Genomic DNA, 20,968 nt, shown 5'->3' with positions numbered 1-20,968 from the left:
TCCACCCCTACCGAAGTTTAATACCAATTTTGAAGTAGAAGCCCATCTGAGGACTGCATGACCGCATACTCCCATAATGGCAAAAATATTTCTTGCCATAATTTCTCCCACCATCCTACCTAGCGACTCTACCAACCCCGCTGACTAGGGAGACGGCTGAGTCTAAGTAAAACTTAACCATCCTTTTACTGAAAACTCCTAAATATATGTACTGTATAGTCTTTACCATTTATTTCTGTTCAAGGGCAGGTGACCTGCTTCATAGCAATTACCAAATAACCGTAAGTGTGCCCCCACCATTTTCCGATGAGCCAATGAGCACCGACCGACTCCGACCTCAGCCACACAGCTTCCTTGATGGCTTCTCGTCATGTCCACTGAAACAGACTTTTATCCCATTATTCCAATCCGCTTGGTAAACGTTGAGACACAGGACCATTCAGCTCCTCTTTTTTCTTTCCAGCATTCACCGTCTCGTCCCTTACGCGCAGCCATAAACTCCGCCTATCGTAAACCTCGCATACGCACCCAGTCGTAAAGCTGCCCAGCCCCCCCGCCCCCACACTAAGCCTCCCCAACCACTGGAGTGAACCAGTCCCAAATAACTGTAGCAATAATGTTATCTCAACCTCGAGCCAACACCTTAACTAAGGATTATGAAGTCAACTGGGCTAGGTTCACACACATTGCCCTTGAATTCCCCAGTTTGACAGTGACACTGGTTATAAAGAACCCAGAGTAAAATGTTCAGTCTAGCCTAAGCGGCGGACTGCTAGACAAATGGATGTTCAGAATTTGAAGCCTATCTAATCCCTACAAATATATTTTCCTCCACAACCTCCTAACCGAATCGGGTTTGCTCGAATACAGGCCATGCCCAACCCTACCGACTTAAGTTTTTCGAAAACTAAGAAGACGAACCCTGATCAATTTGTCCCTTTTGCTCAAAAAGTAGCTCTCCGCCCCTCCTTTAGCCGTCACCTTGTCGTGGTGGAGGGGTTTGTGTGTCCCAGTGATCCTAGGAGCTAAGTTGTCTGGGGCGTTATGCCCCTAGCAGCGTCACCCATGACAAACAGGTCCTAGGTGAGGGACCAGACAAAGCACGGCTTGTTTCTTGCCAAGTGTCAGTTGCTGCCTCTAGGTCTTGTAATGAGTTTGGGGATCTCATTAAGGGGGGGTTATGTAGTATATTTCAATAGTACTACAATTAGAGTTCCTTTGCAAGGGCCAAATGTTTGGCGATCTGTATTCAAGCCAACCATCTTTTCTTTGAAGTTCTACATCAAAGGACTTCCTTCAACCATTTGTACGTTTATTAGGGTTTTCATTCTCCGCCCAGACAGTAACATGTCTTGAGTTCACAACAGGCGTCCCGGTCTGCAAAGAGGATTGTTTTGCATCTTATAAGATAAGGGAATTAGGTGTGAGCGTAGCTAGAAGGTGAGGCGCCAGCAGGCGGGTGTGATTCCAAATATGGTCATGAGGAACGGCCATCTGCCGGGTGCACCCACGGAGGGGCTAATTCCACGCCCAGAGAATTAAACCTTGATAAAACTGAGATCCAGGGGTTTTTCGGGGGCTTTTTCGTTGTTCTGGCAATGTAAGCAGCTGTTATGACACTAAGGCTTGTTCAATAAATCGAATTAGCCCAAACGCCAAGTGTCTCGAAGTCTTTCATCCCAGCCCAACGGAAAGGTCTCCCGGGGGACCTCCGACTCCGACTCGGAACCACAGGCAAAAAAATCCACCTCAAGACAATATTAGATCTCAAATACTAGAAAAAGTTGGTTTGGCAAAATATGTCCCCTTTAAGTTATTTCTTGATTGGTCAGGTCTGGAGGTAATCAGGCTTGGTGTGGTTAGTGAAAATGAACCAAAAATGTGATTAGCCACAGTTCATTTATGATTTAACAAGGAGGGCTATTAATTTTCACACAGGGTCAGGTAGTTTGAATAGTTGATTCATTTTCCGTACCGCTTATCCTCATTAGGGCCTGCTGGAGCCTATCCCAGCTGACGGTGGGCGAAAGGCGGGATACACCCTGAACTGGTCGCCAGCCAATGGCAGGGCACACAGAAACAAACAACCATTCGCACTCACATTGACACCTACGGGCAATTTAGAGTTTTCAATTAACCGACCATGCATGTTTTTGGGATGTGGGAGGAAACTGGAGTACCCAGAGAAAACCTACGCAGGTACGTGGAGAACATGCAAATTCAAACAGGCCAGGCCAGATTTGAACCCGGGTCCTCAGAACTGTAAGGCAGATGTGGTAATCAGTTGGTCACCGTGCCGCCCTTTGAAAAGTTATTTTTCCTTAATAATAAAATCACTGTTTAAAAACATGATCTTAAACATTAAAGTGGGAAAACTACGAAAAAATATGAGAATTTGAGGACCAATACATTTTCACGGCACTGTACCTGTAAATGTCAACGTTATCTTTGTGCGATCTGTCCACTCCCTCGCCCCCCTTTAATGCAGACATTTACATAAACTCTCCGGTGTTTCCTCCGGTAAAAGCGATGGTTCAGACGTCACAATAATAATAATCTATCATCCATCCATTTTCCATACCGCATACCGCGTATCCTCAGAACTGTAAGGCAGATGTGCTAACCAGTTGGACCCCGTTCTGCCTCCATAAGAAGAATAATAATAAAGCATTTTCTTTTTAGGGTCTTTTGAAATCCTCAAGGACACTGTCCATAAAAAGCTACAACAAAAGCTGAATTATACAGACAGAATAAAACAATTATAAAAAAAAAAGAACATGGCGTGGAGTTACAGTGAGGAGGCGATCTTGAACAGGTAGGTTTTTATTTCAGTTATAAAGGTGGTGAAAGAAATTGAGTTGCGGAGGTCTGTTGGCAAAGAGTTACAGAGCTAGGGAGCACAGCGACTGAAGGCTCTGCTGCTCATGGTACTGAGACGGGAAGGTGGGACAGTCAGGTGGATGGAGAAGGAGGATCTGAGGGTGCGGATTGGAATGGCAATGTGGAGGAAGTCGGACAAGTATGGAGGGGCAAGTTTGTGGATGTCGCTCCATTACATCTTGATGGTTTTATTTCAATTCAGATGTTGTGAAACACAATGACACATTACATATATTGTATTTTGATACATGGATAGTCATTATTTGGGGAAGGGCTTTGTGACTAAATCAAATTTTTATTTTCAGGTGAGCTTATGATTTGCTTGCTTTTTTTTAAGGCGGGTCTTAAGAGCTAGAAGATCGATATAGAGGATCTGATTTAGGACAGCTGAGGCACAGAGTAGTCCACCATGCAAAGCTCCAGCCATGCCATTACAGAACACATCCTGACCTGCAAACATACGCACACAGTGAGATACTGTACATTACAAGTCTCTATCAAACACACCAAAGTAGGTTTTCGATTTGACCACCTGTTAAGTATAGACCACTAATTGGTGTTTGTGGTCTGGTCCTTGCAACCGTTTCCGGGTTGAAGCGCTCCAAATTGTGTTCAGCACCATACATCTCACCTCTTGGTGCACCCAAATAGTGGCCATTAGTCAGAGGGGTGGCAGCATCAATCATAACCACCTGAAGACAAAAATACACATACATTTAAAATGTTGCTTAAAATATTTAAGATATCAGTCAATACTGGTAGGTATGGCAGGAGAAACAGCGAATAATACATCTAAATGGAATAAGAATACATGCGCTCTAAAAGAAAAGCACTGAGTGCTAATACCCCCTGGTCCAGGCTTTAACCATTTGTCACCTTCAAAATTAATGACTAAACAGCTCTTTTCAATAGTTAAGAACAGGTCACGCTAAATCCAGATCAAGTGTTGTCCAGTTTTAGAACATTAAGAATGTTACAACCAAACCTTGGCAGCATATCAGCTACACTCTGAAACACCTACACTGGCTTCAAGTGAAATTCTGCATCACATACAAGCTGGTCCTCCACGCCTACAAAGCTCATCAAGACCTCACCCCACAATACCTGTCAGATCTCATCCAATCACTACACTTCCTCAGGGAACCGACCGATTTAAGTCTCCTCACTGTCCCCCACACCATCAGACAAACCTTTGTGGACAGAGCATTCAGCGTGACATTAGACAGTATCAAATCTGCATTCAAAAGACCCTTGTTCACCCAGGCATTTGGTACCTAGTCCGGTTATTGTTTTTTACTGTTTATTGATTGTGTCTTTGTTGTCTCCTTGTTGCGATTGTGTTTTGTTTCTGTAAAGTGTCTTTGGGTTTCATGAAAGGCGCTGTATAATTATTATTATTATTACAGTGATTCATAATTATTATTAAATTGAACCAGTACCCAGCTGTCTTGACATCTCGTCTTTTAAATAAGATACTATTAATAATCTCAACCTACTACCTACCAGACACTGGTTTCTGTCATTGAGAGGAATTGCGCCACAGGGATAAATACGTTTTTGTTTTGTTTTTTTTAGTCTGAATGTCATCAGCAAATTTGAAGGTATAGTATTTCATGCCACTTGTATGCAACCATCAGATATTTTTTTATTTTTTTTTTAACACTGATTGTACTGATAAGTTTTGTCCACTTAGCTCAGAATGTTGCTGTTAGGCTTTTGTCTAGATCCCATACTTTCGGCCACATCACTCCCGCTGTCGCTCTTGCAATTTCTCCGTGTTAATTTCAAGATTCAGTACATTATTATTATTGTTATTTTTATTTTTTGTCCCGTTCGGCTGTTAGATCAAGCAGAATGGAGGATCTGTATCCCTTTTATGCCGGAACAGTTTTTAAGATGCCGCTGTGGTTTCTTAGTATTATAATGGATATTTATATAGAACCATTGCGGCGCTGCGCGTCAAGTTGAAATGCTTCAAAATGCTATTTTTATTTAACAACATTTCAACGATACACTTGGGTTGATAGCATTGTTGTGGTGTCAGACAGCGCTTCCAATAATAAAAAATAGCCCAAAAATATTCTTTTACCTATGAACCCTTTTCGAGGATTGTAGGAATAACACCAAGAAAAGGAACAGATTTTGTTGTGAATTTTCACAACGAAGTCCATTTCTCTGATATGAGAGTGGCACTGGGAATGGCAACAGCAAAATGCACATTCACTTACAGTAAATTTTAATTGAATTTATTTTTTATTTTTTGTTGGTTTTGTTCTTTTAACAATGATTTTGTGTGCAACTGATGTGTGGTTCATTGGATGACTGAGAATCTGCACAGACAATAAAATATAACTGTTTTGAATTTGAAAACCCATTTTATTTTTCTAATTAGGAAGGGTTCCGTGAACTCCAGATATAACTTGCGGGGTTCCGTACCTCCAACAAGGTTAAGAACCACTGATCTAACCGAAAAGAAAATTAGCACTTCTGGATATGAAATATTGTAACTCTGACACTGTAGATCTTATATACTGTACTCAATACAAGGAATGTTTTTATTTCAGTCCCATTTTATTCACTATAACATATGTGTGTAAACATACAGATTGTATGCGTTACCGCTATCTGACAAATAGCTTCTGACAAAGAGCTTATACCTATTAAAACAAAATAACTGATCTAAGATACATACATAAACATACAGTACAGTCCAAAGATAAGCACACACCTTGTCTTTTAATTGGGGGAAGATGGTTATGGCCCACTCCAGCAGCTCCTGAGACATACCGTTTTTCAAATCCAGGTAATCCTGTCCCCTCTTGCCAATCTTCGTCCCCTCCCATTCCTCAAACCACTCATAGCGAGCCATCGTTAACAACGTCATGCAGGACTTTCCTGAATGGAGATAAAGTCATGACAAGTATTTTCACAGGGACACATTTTTATTGTGTTTGCATCTGCACAAGGGTTTGAAGACTTTTTTTAAAAAAGCTATCAAAACACATTTAAAGAGGTATGCAGGGTTATTCATTCCATAAAACAAAAAAAATAATAGCAATTTATTATTAGTGGTGTGCGATATTGCATATTTTGATATCGATCCGATACCTAATAAATACAGGGCCAGTATCAGCAAAAACCGATACTTTTCAATAATTAAGGCAGATGCTAAATGTCAATTCATTTTCATGACCTTTAAGTGCTTTTGTGATGTTTCCTTTTTTATTATTATATAGTTAAAACCCAGAACGGAATTAGGACAAAGTTTATTAGTAAATAGAAAATACTGTATTACCAAAATCTGTTTTTCATTTTATTATTATTATTTTTAATCGAAACAATAAAACAGTAACAAAACACTTTTCCCCATACATTGTCATGTCTGGATTTTTTCTTAAACTAAGTGCACAAAGTGATCACCGGAAAACAAATGCTTTTTTTCCAGGTACTGTTCACAAACTAATATACAAAAATAAAAAATTCTCCCTTCACTGTTCTTTTCTGGATTATTATGAACATTGGGTAGAAATACACACCAAAAAGCCTACACACCTAATTGTGTTGCTTTGGTCAGTAGTACTAGTAATGTGTGTACATCTAAAACATACAGTATGGATGGCGTTTTCTGTTTTGGGGATGTTCATAGAACAGTCATGTATGGACTATTATTGTGTGAATGCTGAAAGCACACATACATTATTTATTCAACTTTTTTACTTCGCCCCATAGTTTGACGGTCTTCTACAGCCACATTTTACATCTGATTCAAATCATTCCAACTGCCACAAGTCCCCAAAAATCACGCCACGCGTCAGATCTCTCATCTCATTAAAACAATTTTTACGTTTCCCACAATTCCGTATCTTGGACCAAAAAAATCCCGAATCATTGCTAATGACACATTCAACAAAACACATTCACATTGTTGCCATTCAAAATTTAAAATGTTCAACTCATTGCACCTTGGCAATGATTTTCATCCATCCATCCATTTTCTGAGCCGCTTCTCCTCACTAGGGTCGTGGGCGTGCTGGAGCCTATCTCAGCTGTCATCGGGCAGGAGGCGGGGTACACCCTGAACTGGTTGCCAGCTATTCGCAGGGCACATACACACAAATAACCATTCGCACTCACAGTCACACCTACGGGCAATTTAGAGTCTCCAATTAATGCATGTTTTTGGGATGTGGGAGGAAACCGGAGTGCCCGGAGGAAACCTACGCAGGCACGGGGAGAACATGCAAACTCCACACAGGCGGGGCCGGAGATTGAACCCGGGTCAACAGAACTGTGAGGCTGACGCTCTAACCAGTCGGTCACCGTGCCGCCGCAATGATTTTCAACATTCCAAAAATTCCCACACAACAAAAATTCCACGTTCCAACTAATTCTTTTCACTTTTTTCACCAACAAAATTCCCATATTAGGACATTCTATACATTGTTTCCTCCTCTAACATATCTTGACCGATTGAAACCAAACCAAATATTTTACACATTCCAAAAATTTCCAAATTTCTGCCTTTTTCAACAACAAAATTCCCGTATTAGGACACATTCTACATTATTCCCTCCTGCTTCAACATTTCTTTACCGATTCACAGCATTCCATCCATCCATCTATCTTCTGAGCCGCTTCTCCTCACTAGGGTCGCGGGCATGCTGGAGCCTATCCCAGCTGTCATCGGGCAGGAGGCGGGGTACACCCTGAACTGGTTGCCAGCCAATCGCAGGGCACATAGAAACAAACAACCATTCGCACTCACAGTCATGCCTACGGGCAATTTAGAGTCTCCAATTAATGAATGTTTTTGGGATGTGGGAGGAAACCGGAGTGCCCGGAGAAAACCCACACAGGCACGGGGAGAACATGCAAACTCCACACAAGCGGGGACGGGGATTGAACCCGGGTCCTCAGAATTGTGAGGCTGACGCTCTAACCAGTCGGCCACCGTGCCGCCTCACAGCATTCCAACTACAAAATATTTTCCACATTCCAAATATTGCCACACATCAAAAAATTCACTTCTTTCAACAAACGTTTCACCAACAAAATTCCCATATGAGGACATTCTACTGCGTCAGTATTTGCCGACCAGTTTGAACCATTCCAACTAAAAAATATTTTCACATTCCAACAATTCCCATACACAAAAAAATTCCACATTTCTCAACCAAATTTTACAGATTTTCACCGATTCAAAATTTTTACTAGTGCTACAAAAATACATGTATCTGTATCGATACAATGGTCATAGTACAGTATGCACTAAATGACAATACGTCATTTTATATCAACCTCTGACAACGAGGAGCTGTGCTCAGCTACTCTGCCTTATGCCTTATTGTTGAGCCCAGATGCACTACGCTGCTCCATTCACATTCATTCTGACCAAGGAAGGGTGCGTTCAGAAATTTACCTGATGCCCTAACGCGACTCTCAAAATGCATGGTCCTGAGTGTAGCAGAACAGCACCTGAGGATATTTCTGAATGCACTGCAAGCTGCTGAAACAGAAGTTAACGCGCCATTGCAACATGGCTATTTCCATAAAGCCTCCTGATATTGAAAATCCTCCACCATCATTCAAATCTGGCTTTTGGAGCAACTTTGGTTTTAGTTTTATGTCCCAGGGGGCAAGCATGTCGTAGTACAACGGTATGTCACTAGTGTCACACAATGCTTAACTACGTCAGTGGAAATACAACAAACATGACATCGCATTTACGCCGACATCACCCCAATGAGGAAACAAGTGCCAGACAAAAACAAGGAGCGTCCTACAAACTTTACCAGACATATTTGGAAAGCATGAGTCAAACAGGGAAAACACATTTTATTGCTGACGACACCTTTGACACTATTCTAATTTATTGAGTTTACCTGTGACTATACCTGTGACTACTGACAATGCCAGGAATATAGTTAAACGCTTGCTCGGCCAGTTATGGTATAACCTTTATTTTCTAAGGAGCTATTTACGGTATTTGTAAAATATACTATGTTGCTAAGAATGCAGCCTGTGGGGGGCACAAGCCAGTGTAAAATGTAGGCCAGTCCAAAGCCAGGATAAACACAGAGGGTTGTGTCAGTAAGGGCGTCCGGCTTAAAACCTTTCCAAACAAATATGACTGTTCATCCAAAGAATTCCATATCGGATCGGTCGTTGCCCGGAGTTAACGTCTGCCATTGGCGCCGGTGGAAATTCAGCTATTGTGGGTCGAAGACGAAGGGGAGGTGGAAAGTGGGTTCTTAGGCAGAAAGAGAAGAGGAAACCACAGAGCCTAGAATTGAATGTGGGGACTTTGAATGGTGGGACTATGACAGGAAAACCTCGAGAGTTGGTTGACATGATGATTAGGAGAAAGGTTGATATATTGTGTCTCCAGAAGAGCAGGTGGAAAGGCAATAAGGCTAGAAGCATAGGGGGAGGGTTCAAATTATTTTACCACGCTGGAAATGGGGAGAGAAATGGAGTAGTTGTATGTGATGCAATTTTAAAGGAAGAGTTATCTAAGAATGTCTTGGAGGTGAAAAGAGTGTCAGATTGAGTGATGAGGCTGAAACTTGAAATTGAAGGTGTTAATGTATTATGTAATTACTGGCTACCTTGAGATGCTCTCGTACAGTGCAGACGCTTTTCTGCTCGCTCTGCGTTCTTCGCCTCTTTGACATTTTTCTTGCTGATAAGCTTGTTTTTCTTCCAAAGAAATTAGAAGCAGCGACTCCTGGATATTTTTAAACCTGTGCAGCTGTGCTTTTTTTTATAGATACAGGCAGTTATTGCCATATTCCATTATTTTTTTTATACCCCCTTACCATTTCGTGAGCGTGGTCTGCTAATTAGCACAAGCCTGTGTATTAGCAACAGAGCAGCAACAAGATGCCTACCTTTTCCACTGACAAGAGCATTTTCCACTTTTAAATTATTTTTCTATCACTGCACGTTTTAATTGTACTTTTTATTTTTCTGTTTGTTATATACGGCACTGGTTAGAGCGTCTGCCTCACAGTTCTGAGGTCCGGGGTTCAATCCCCGGCCCCACCTGTGTGGAGTTTGCATGTTCTCCCCGTGCCTGCGTGGGTTTTCTCCAGGCACTCCGGTTTCCTCCCACATCCCAAAGACATGAGTGGTAAGTTAATTGACGACTCTAAATTACCCGTAGGTGTGAATGTGAGTCCGAATGGTTGTTTCTTTATATGTGCCCTGCGATTGGCTGGCAACCAGTTCAGGGTGTACCCCGCCTCCTGCCCGATGATAGCTAGGATAGGCTCCAGCACGCCCGCGACCCCAGTGAGGAGAAGCGGCTCAGAAAATGGATGAATGGATGTTTATATGTTTTATACGTTTATAAGCTGTTTTTTTTCTTTGTTTTTAAATGCTTTTAATCATGTAAAGCACATTGAGTTACCTTATGTATGAAATGCTGTATATAAATACATTTGCTTTGCTTTGCTAAACCATTCCAACTTCACACTCTTCAGCTCATTCCACGTCATTCCGTATCATTCCAAATTATTCCACTTCATTTAATATAATTAATTCCATATTCTTCAATATCATGTTAAATCATTCCATACAAGTCTGTATTATTCAACACCGTTCTATATCATTCCACATCATTTTGCATTGTTCCATATTATTTCATTCAGTATTTCAGCATTCACATGCGATCTCTCCAGAAATGGCATAGTCTTGTTGGACATGATTCACCAACAACAACAAGGATGCTCTGAATGATTTATGTTTTACATTCCTATATTTCTACATAACACGAACCATCAGTTACCTGGTTGTCGAATGTTGGCTGTGGGGTCTTTGGCAGATGGAAAGGTGATGAACATCATAGGAATATTCCCCAATACCTGCTCTCTGCTCAGTGAAGCATATTGTTCCATTCTTTCCACATAATTCAAACACAACCACATACATGTGTATTAATAAAATCCAAAATTATACAAATTGAGACTGAAACACAAATATAAAGTTGACACATAGCATAGACACTTAGCAAGTAGAAATAAATGGTTGTGGAAAACTACATTACAGGTTTTCTCAGTCGCTTTGGTACGTTTGTCAGATCAGAATTGAAATTCTCAAAACTACTTGTTTAATCTTCTCATCATTGGGTCAGTTGTGCACATAAAAAAAACAAGTTTCTCATTTCTTTGAACAAGTTGCAAATGCTTTGCTACATCCATGCAAATGATTGTGTACAATTCTCTGCCGTTTCCTACATTAACAATTGCTTACTTCATGTTGATCAAAATGTTTTATAGTGTACTCTGTTGAATAGTCTCAACCACCACAACATTTATGCAGTTGTTCATCGTCTTTACATGAAAAATGGTTGAACAGGTTGTCATAATATGTCAAGCCTACTGTATTGTTATAAATTTTCATTAGACTTTCTCTAACAAAAGGCTAGTGAGTGGGGCAACCAATAAATGTATAGGGGGGGGCCGTGGCCACCCCCTGATGGCGCCCCTGTCTCAATCATGGGCTTTGGTGTTTTTTTCCCCTACTTCTTTCTACTCTTTTGTTTTTTTCTTTGTGCTATGCAGTGCAGTCTTTTCGTTTCTGTACCACAATGAGCTGAGTTCTGTCAACAAATTACAGTACAAACAGGAAAAGCGTAATTATGAATATTGTCTGGTCTCTTGCAATCAATCCCCCACATACACAAGGTGTCACTTACAATATAAAATAATTGTCATCAAAACTGTAGCCACAGTTTTCATCCGAACATCCCTGCAGAGCATACTGTTACAACCCCAATTCCAATGAAGTTGGGACGGTGTGTTAAACATAAATAAAAACAGAATACAATGATTTGCAAATCATGTTCAACCTATATTTAATTGAATACACTACATAGGCAAGATATTTAATGTTCAAACTGATAAACTTTGTTTTTAGCAAATAATCATTAACTTAGAATTTTATGGCTGCAACACGTTCCAAAAAAGCTGGGACAGGTGGCAAAAAAGACTGAGAAAGTTGAGGAATGCTCATCAAACACCTGTTTGGAACATCCCACCGGTGAACAGGCTAATTGGGAACAGGTGGGTGCCATGATTGGGTATAAAAGGAGCTTCCCTGAATTGCTTAGTCATTCACAAGCAGAGATGGGGCGAGGTTTACCTCTTTGTGTGAAGTGCGTGAGAAAATAGCCGAAGAGTTTAAGGACAATGTTTCCTCAATGTACAATTGCAAGGAATTTAGGGATTTCATCATCTACGGTCCATAATATCATCAAAAGGTTCAGTGAAGAAATCACTGCATGTTAGCGGCAACGCCGAAAGCCAACATTGAATGCCAGTGACCTTCGATCCCTCAGGCGGCACCGCATCAAAAACCGATATCAATGTGTAAAGGATATCACCACATGGCCTCAGGAACACTTCAGAAAACCAATGTCAGTAAATACAGTTCGGCACGACATCCGTAAGTGCAACTTGAAACTCTACTATGCAAAGCAAAAGCCATTTATCAACAACACCCAGAAACATGGCCGGCTTCTCTGGGCCCGAGTTCATCTAAGATGGACTGATGCAAAGTGGAAAAGTGTTCTGTGGTCCGACAAGTCCACATTTCAAATTGTTTTTGAAAATTATGGACATCGTGCCATCCAGGCCAAAGAGGAAAATAACCAAAAGTTCAAAAGCCAGGATCTGTGATGCTATGGGGCTGTGTTAGTGCCAATGGCATGGGTAACTTACACATCTGTAATGGCACCATTAAGTGTGCGAATGGTTGTTTGTTTGTATGTGTCTTGCGATTGGCTGGCAACCAGTTCAGGGTGTACCCCGCCTCCTGCCCGATGATAGCTGGGATAGGCTCCAGCACGCCCGCGACCCTAGTGAGGAGAAGCGGCTCAGAAAATGGATGGATGGATTGATGATTTGATTGCGCAGGTAGTCCTAAAGTTGTGACCCTCAGTGTACTGTCCTGCACCCATGTGGCTTGGCACAGCCCAAAGAGGAAAAATAGGTCACCCTTCCCATGCGCTCATCACCGGTGGGACGGGCCAAGGGGATCGGGTGAAAAACGAGCTGGGTTGTGACCAAAGGCGAGGACCTTGGTTCTCCGATCCCCAGCTGCAGAAGTTGGCTCTCGGGATGTGGAATGTCAAGGAGCCCAAGCTGGTGTGCAAGGTTGAGACGATCTATAGTCGTACTCACCTCCACACAGAGCTTGGGCCTCTTGAGAGGGGTTCCACTCTGGAGTTGCCCACGATGAGAGGCGCTGAGCAGGTGTGGGCATACTTATTGCCCCCCGCTCGGTCCCTGTACCTTGGGGTGGACGAGAGGGTAGCCTTTGGTTGGGGGCATGGGTCCTGATTGTTGTTTTTGCCTTTACACCTAACAGCAGTTCAGGGGACCCACCCTTTTTGGAGTCCTTGGAGGTGGTGCTGGAGAACGCTCCTGCTGGGAACTCCCTCATTCTGCTGGGCGACTTGAATGAATGCTCAAGTGCGCAATGACAGTGAGACCTGGAAGGGCGTGATCGATTTGACTCTGTATTATTGGACTTCTGTGCTCGTCATGGATTGTCCACAATGAACACTATCTACAGACATAAGAGTGTCCACGTGTTCACTTGGCACCAGGAAACCCTGGGCCGCAGTTAAATGATCAACTTTGTGGTCAGGTGGTCGGACTTGGGCCACTTGTCTTGGACACTCTGGAGTGGTTAGAGCTGTCAACCAATCACCATCTGGTGGTGTGTTGGCTCCGATAGTGAGGGAAGATGCTGGTCTGACCTGGCAGACCCAAACATGTTGTGAGTGTCTCCTGGGAACAGACCTGTGGCCTGTCATTGCGGCAATTCCCAAACCTGTTGGTGGACAGCAGCGGTAAGGGATGCAGTCAAAGTGAAGAACGAGTCCTCTCAGGCCATTTTAGCCTGTGGGACTCCAGATACAACTGGTGGATACCGGCTGGCCAAGTGAAACACAGTTTTGGTATTCACTGAGGCACAAACTCAGGTGTTGGAGGAGTTCATTGAGGACATACAAACGACTTCCCAATGGCTTTGAAGAAATGTTAGTCCACCATCTGGCGTCTCAGGAGGGGGAAGCAGTGTACCATCAACACTGTGTATAGTGGGGACAGGGCGCTGCTGACTTTGACTCAGGACGTTGTGCAATGGTGGGGAGAATACTTCAAAGACCTCCTCAATTCAACAGACACGCCTTCCTATGAGGAAGCAGAGTCTGGGGACTCTGAGGCAGGCTATCCTATCTCTGGAGATCCGTCCGGCGTTCCTAAAGGATCTGGCTGTTGAGCCCCTGGTTGAAAAGCCACTGCAACATGGCGTGGACATCAAAGACAGTGCATCTGGATTGGTGCCCCTTTTTAAGAAGGGTAACAGAGGATTTTGATTTTGTTTATAACCTTCATGGACAGAATTTCTAGGTGCGGTTGAGGGGCTCGGGTTTGGTGACCTTAGTATTTCGTCTATGCTTTTTGCAGATGATGTGGTTCTGGTGGCTTCTTCCAGCCACTATCTTCAACTCTCACTGGAATGGTTCGCAGCCGAGTGTGAAACGGTTGTGATGAGAATCAGCACCTCTAAATCTGAGATCATGGTACTCAGTTGGAAAAGGATAAAGTGCCATTTCCAGGTCGGGGATGAGCTCCTGCCCCAAGTGGATGAATTCAAGTGTCTTGGGGGTTTTTCATGAGTGAAGGAAAAATGGAGCTGGAGCTCGAGAAGCGGTTTGTTGCAGTGTCTGCGTGGAACGTCTGCAGTCATGTGGACTCAGTATTGGACTGTCGTGGTGAAGAAGGAGCTGAGACAAAAGGCGAAGCTCTTGATTTACTGGTCAATCTATGTTCCTAGACCTCACCTATGGTCACAACCTGTGAGGTTGTGACCAAAAGAATAAGATTCCAAGTGACCGAAATGAATTTCCTCCACAGCGTGTCTAAGCTCTCCCTTAGAGATAGGGTTGGTCATCCTTGGCGGGGCTCAGAGTAGAGCCGCTGCTCCTCTGCATCGAGACGAGTCAGATGAAGAGGCTTGGACATCTTGTTATGATGCCTCCTGGTGAGGTGTTCTGGACATTTCCCACTGGGAGGAGGCCCCCAGGGACGAGCCAAGACACGCTGGAGAGACTAAATCTCAGAGTTGGCTTGGGAATGCCTTGAGATCTCCCCAGAAGATTTGTGGCCAGCAAGAGGGAAGTCTGGTCTTCCCTGCTTGTTCCCGCGACCTGGCCCCAGATAACCAAAAGAAGATGGATGTTTGATGTAATCCTTGAGACTGCAGTGGCAAGGTTGGCAGTTAACGGCAGAATATGAATCCTTGATCTGGTGGGAACCTTTTGCTTATTACTTATGAAAGATGGGTGGCATGGAGTGGTATTAATACACTTGATTATGTCATTATTCAGTGGCTTAGTGCAAAGGTCAGAATTTGAAATAGGAGTTAAAATAAAACTCTTGGAAGATAGGTGAAACCAGTACAAAAACAATTAACTTACAGCATATCCAAGTCATTGTCTTTATACATCCAGAAGTTCGTGGAAACGATTCCCAGCTCTTCTTTGGTTCCATCCAGACCAACAAAGACCAAGAAAGAACCCATGCCATGGCGCACCATACTCAACAATGACTGGATCTCTACTGACACAAGATCAATAGCAAAGTTAAAAAAAAATTTAAAAAACACAAATTGAATTCCACAGATGCATGTCAAATACTGCGTATGAGTGTATGCATCACCTGATTTTTGTTGTATGTGCTGTGGCAGAAACTTTTGGAAGGTGTTGAAGATTCCAGCATTGGAAATGACAGCAGGAGCGAGGATTTTCATCTCCTCTTGGCCTTTCAGCACTGTCACTCCTGTTACAAATAATGAATTCCAATTGAACTTAAAACATGAACAAGGAGAATACATAACAGTAAAACTATAACAAAAAATATATTATAATAGAAGGTAGTAAGTAGTTGGTATGGCAGAAGTAGTTTGATGTCATAGTAAAAATAAATAATCATAATTTTCAAGTTGCAATGGCTGCCTCGCATTTCCCTTCCCAACCAACCACTTGACCCAATCCTCTCTTACCCATTTAGGCTTTCCATCATTGTCCAAACTAGATGTTGTATGAAACGACTGAGGTTGGGGCAATTATATATTTTTTTCTTCACATTTTGTGTGTACACTATATAAATTGAGTAGTGCATGATGTACACAGACAGCTTTGACTCTGATCTTTTAGAAATACAGTAGCCAGTTAGGGTAAAAAAAAAAAAAATTAAAAAAATGCTCAACACTTAAATTATGGACCCAAGGAGTTTGCCAGGTCCACTGGTTGGTTGCAATTAACTCACACAGGCAATATATATGTATGTACTCTGTATATATATATATATATATATATATATATATATATATATATATATATATACATTTTTTTTTTTTTTTTTTTTTTTTTAAATATGACTGAACAACAACCATCATTTCTTTATGGTTATGTTTTGTTTCATGATAATGTTTTCCTGAAATGCCTGACAGTTTAATTTGAATCCCAGGAAAATAAAATTAAATGTGTTTTGCCTTGCCTTTCGTTTTCTTTAAGGAATTGTACCCATCTTACAAATTCTGCCTGGGAAATCAAACATATGAGCACAACTGTGTTTTCTCATTTACTAAATAAAAGTAAGGCTGTGAATTTCAAAATAGGAGCAAGTAAATAAAAAAAAGTATTACGTTTAAGTAAAGTGCTTAACTTTAGAATAATTATTTGAAAAAATGTTTTGATCATATGGGTGGAAGCAAAATCATGCATTGTAAAAATGCATTATACATAGGTAGAAGGGTTTTCCAGAATTTTGAGGTCAACTTTGGGGGTGCGCATTATACATTGGTGTGCATTGTAAACGAGAAATTACGGTACTACAGGACTCAGCAGCACGTCTCCTGACAAAGACCAGAAGGTGGGAACACCATCCATCCATTTTCTGAGCCACTTCTCCTCACTGGGGTCGCGGGCGTACTGGAGCCTATCCCAACTATCATCGGGCAGGAGGCGGGGTACACCCTAAACTGGTTGCCAGCCAATCGCAGGCCACATACAAACAAACAACCATTCACACTCACATTCACACCTACGGGAAATCTTGACTTTTCAATTAACCTACCATGCATGTTTTTGGGATGTGGGAGGAAACCGGAGTGCCCGGAGAAAACTCACGCAGGCACGGGGAGAACATGCAAACTCCACACAGGCGGGGCCGGGGATTGAATCCCGCTCCTCAGAACTGTGAGGCAGACGCTCTAAAGGTGGGAACACATTACACCAAATTTAAAGACACTGCATTGACTCCCCGTATGTTTCAAAATAAATTTTAAGGTTCTTTTGGTGGTTTTTAAGGGTCTTAATAGTCTTGGGCCTTCTTATCTCTCAGAGCTGCGTTTACCATGTGAACCCTTGTGAGCCCTGACGTCCTCCGGCTCCAGTTTTTTAGTTATTCCAAAAGTCAGGACACACATTCATGCTGAGGCATCATTATAGTTTGACGGCCCCCGTATGTGGAACAGCCTGCCGGAGCATCTCAGAGCTGCAGATAACATTCATGTTTTCATGAACAGGCTCAAGACCCACCTTTTTAACTTAGCTTTTAACTAATATTTAATTTTCCTTTTAACGTACTTTAGAATTATTTTAGTTTCTTTTAACTTTTTTTTCAATGTTTTATCACAATTTACCGCAATTTAGCTTTACTTATATTTTCTAGGGCGGTACGGTGGCCGACTGGTTAGGACATCTGCCTCACAGTGTCATGGGTGTGTGGTCTGGTTGTTGTTTTCCCCCCGTCTCATACACACCTGCTCCTGAGAGCATCTTCCCCACCTGTGCCTCGTTTACCCTAACAACCCCATGCATTTAACCTCCTGTCTCATTCTTTCTGGTCGCCAGTTCGTTGTACCTTGTTTCCACGTCACCGACTCATAGTAAGACGAGAGCCTGTTCTGATTTTTGACCTTGCCTCTTTGCCTCACGTTTTTTTGGATACTGTTGCCTTTTCGGATTGCCTGCCTGTGTACCGACCTCTGCTCGTATATTAAACCTCTCTTTTTTTAAACTGTCCATCTGTATTGGAGTCGTGCATTTTGGGTCCTGTCCTCTGTTCCGTTCATGACACACAGTTCTGAGGACCTGGGTTCAAATCCGGCCTCGCCTGTGTGGTGTTTGCATGTTCTCCCCGTGCCTGCGTTGGTTTTCTCTGGGTACTCCGCTTTCCTCCTACATCCCAAAAACATGCATCCCAAAAACATGCATGGTAGGTTAATTGAAGACTCTAAATTGCCTGTAGGTGTGAATGTGAGTGAAAATGGTTGTTTGTTTCTACTGTATGTGCCCTGCAATTAGCTGGCAACCAATTCATGGTGTATCCTGCCTCACGCCCAAAGATAGCTGGGAAGATAGCGGGCCCGTGACCCGAGTGAGGATAAGCGGTACGGAAAATGAATGAATTACATTTTTTACAGGTTTTTATTGAACACTGGGTTTTACGCTTGTTTTTTTATGTATGTTTTCTGATTATTTTTAGTGTCTTTCAGTGTTTCCTCAGAGGAATCCCTCTGCACTGGGAGCTGTAATTGACCGCAGCCATGGTCCTACCTCATGGGTTCCTCAGTCACCATTTGTGACTCTCCCTTCGCCACTACACTAGAGCTTCATGTCGGTACCCCGTGGCCATGGTCTGCTATTTGCTCTTGGTGCAGAAGGCTCCCTGAAATGACGTTTCCCACCTGGTTTCTCATGATTATTTCCTTACTTCTTTAACTGTGTGCGTGCATGTACACATGTATGTATCTGTGTGTATGAGTGGTGGTTGGGGATTGATTATAACTATGTAAAGCACTTTGAGATGCATATCAGTGAATGAAAATTGTTCTATAAATCAAGTTTTATTTGATTTTATGTATATATATGTGTTTAAACAAACACAGAATACCGCCAATCAACAAAATAAATTACATTTGCTAACTTATATAAATACAAATAAATGAATGTAAACTGTAATATCAAACAACAAATAACAAAGGAAATTTCTAGCGATGTCTTGATAAAAAAATTTTGCACCCGAGTTCGAGTCTTTGATTTTAAGTATCTGCCGATAACGAGTCCCGATCCGATACATACAATAAGTAAATCATAAATAAAAATAATATTAAAAATAATATTTAACATTGAGCAAATATAATTTTCGTAATCCTAATTGACCTAAAACAGGAAAATCTTTGTCAGATTTCATGTCAGACAGTCAGGGGTGTCTGCTGTCCCTGCTATGTGGGCCTTGGCCTCTTAGGGGTAGTGTGGTGCGATGCATGCATGTAGTTACACGTTTGCAGTATGTTCAAAAATAATATAAGAACGTTGTGATAAAACATTAATTTAAGTTGTTTTTCACAGATTATGAAGAATGTATGACTGTGAGTATTGTTATATTACCTGTCTGTATGTGTTCACAACACAGCACGCACAGCGAGGACGAACAGATACCGACAAAATCTATTAGTGGCGGCCCGCGACAAATAAATATATACAGTATGTGGGAAGTCCTGTATGTATTTATCTGTCCTTGGCTAGTTAGCCTTCTGGACAAAAATATATCCATTTAAATAGTTTTAAAGGGTTTTTAACTAGGGTCACGGGCGTGCTGGAGCCTATCCCAGCTATTTTCAGGCGAGAGGTGAGGTACACCCTTAACTGGTCGCCAGCCAATCGCAGGGCACATACAAACAAATAACCATTCGCGCTCACGTTCACACCTACGGGCAATGGAACATGCAAACTCCACACAGGTGGGGCCAGGATTTGAACCTCGGTCCTCAGAACTGTGAGGCAGATCTGCTAACCAGTTGATCACTGTGCAGCCTATTATTATTATAATTATTATGATGTAAATCATCAACATTTCAATTATATTGAAATTTTGGAGAAATTCATTGACTTTATAAAACTTTAGGGAGATATTTATTTGTTAAAGTTTTCATTTAACTTTGTAAGACAAGCTGCTGAGCCCGGGAACTCCCTGCACTTTTTGTTAGTGTTTTAAAACAAAGATGTCAATTTTCTAAGAAAAAACCTTACATGTTGTAAATCTGAAAAGCTGTAATAAACATGCTTAAAGGAATTTAAATGCAGTCAAGTGATGGAATTTATTATTAAAAATTTTGATGACACTATTTTCCTTTTTACCGCAAAACGAATGTCGGCTCCAATTATCGGTTATCGCTCTCCTTATCGGCCCGAAAGCCCTAGCAGCCCCTTAATGTAAGGGGCCGACTCCGGGGATCCAGGGAACCCAGGTTTCCAGGAGTACAGAGACTTGACATCAGCTCTGCCATAAAAACATACCTGCTAAAAAATATAAAAGGCAAAGAAAAAAATCTATTTCCTTAGAAGGACACAAAAAACATACATTCCAGGAAAAGTCTCAATGTTTCCTCACCACAAGCTTTCCCCTTCTGGTTTAGCAGTATACGCTGCACTGGTGCCCTGACCAAGACAGCACCCCCTGTCTGCTGAATGACAGGGATGATGTGAAAAGCAAACTCACTCGCGCCTCCTCGTGGATAGTATGCACCACGTTTGTAATGGTGAATCAGGAGTGCATTGATGAGAAAGCTAGACTGTTTAGGGGGCACACCTTCAAGAAAAGAACAAAGTAAAAACTGAATAAATTGGACAATGTGTGTGCTTGATCTATAAATGCAATACTGTATTTACAACATTGTGAATATCCAGTACCATAGAAAAGGTAGGCAGATAAGGCTCGAAGGTCCTTGTTTTCTGTGAGGTGGGATATTATTTCAGAGTGGTTTGTGGTTGCTAGACGGAACACTGTAGATATGCGATCTAATAGACCAGTCCAAACCAGGAAATTGACCAGCCAATAAGGAATAATCTTCAAACAGGCAATATATGGTGTCCGTTTTGATGCTGACTGCAAGAGAGCAAATACATATTTAATGCTCATGTTTAAATTACTATACTTATTGGTCCCATTTTGAAGAAAATATAAGGTCAATGACTTAAACATGATGCACCAGCAGCTTTGAAAAAAGT

The 20,968-nt window shown here is 41.9% G+C and overlaps 1 protein-coding gene across 3 annotated transcripts in view; it reads right to left on the bottom strand.

Annotated features, from left to right (window-relative positions):
• Positions 1-2,823: 2,823 nt before the first annotated feature.
• The window catches only part of LOC133414920 (all-trans-retinol 13,14-reductase-like), a 61,165-nt gene continuing 43,020 nt past the window's right edge, over positions 2,824-20,968 (bottom strand). For 2 of the 3 annotated variants that reach the window (XM_061700636.1, XM_061700638.1), the window contains exons 5-12: positions 20,651-20,846; positions 20,352-20,549; positions 15,612-15,731; positions 15,371-15,512; positions 10,670-10,779; positions 5,609-5,775; positions 3,413-3,572; positions 2,824-3,330 (exon numbers count right to left, since the gene is read on the bottom strand). In XM_061700636.1, the coding sequence (XP_061556620.1) occupies positions 3,182-3,330; positions 3,413-3,572; positions 5,609-5,775; positions 10,670-10,779; positions 15,371-15,512; positions 15,612-15,731; positions 20,352-20,549; positions 20,651-20,846 (1,242 nt within the window). In that variant the 3' untranslated portion in view covers positions 2,824-3,181. The remainder of the gene's footprint in view (positions 3,331-3,412; positions 3,573-5,608; positions 5,776-10,669; positions 10,780-15,370; positions 15,513-15,611; positions 15,732-20,351; positions 20,550-20,650; positions 20,847-20,968) is intronic. The other variant, XM_061700637.1, reaches the window with a different exon arrangement.

This window comes from Phycodurus eques, chromosome 16 (assembly GCF_024500275.1).
Source record: "Phycodurus eques isolate BA_2022a chromosome 16, UOR_Pequ_1.1, whole genome shotgun sequence".
In the NCBI taxonomy this organism is placed as follows: Eukaryota; Metazoa; Chordata; class Actinopteri; order Syngnathiformes; family Syngnathidae; genus Phycodurus; species Phycodurus eques.
This window is presented reverse-complemented; position numbering and strand designations above follow the sequence as displayed.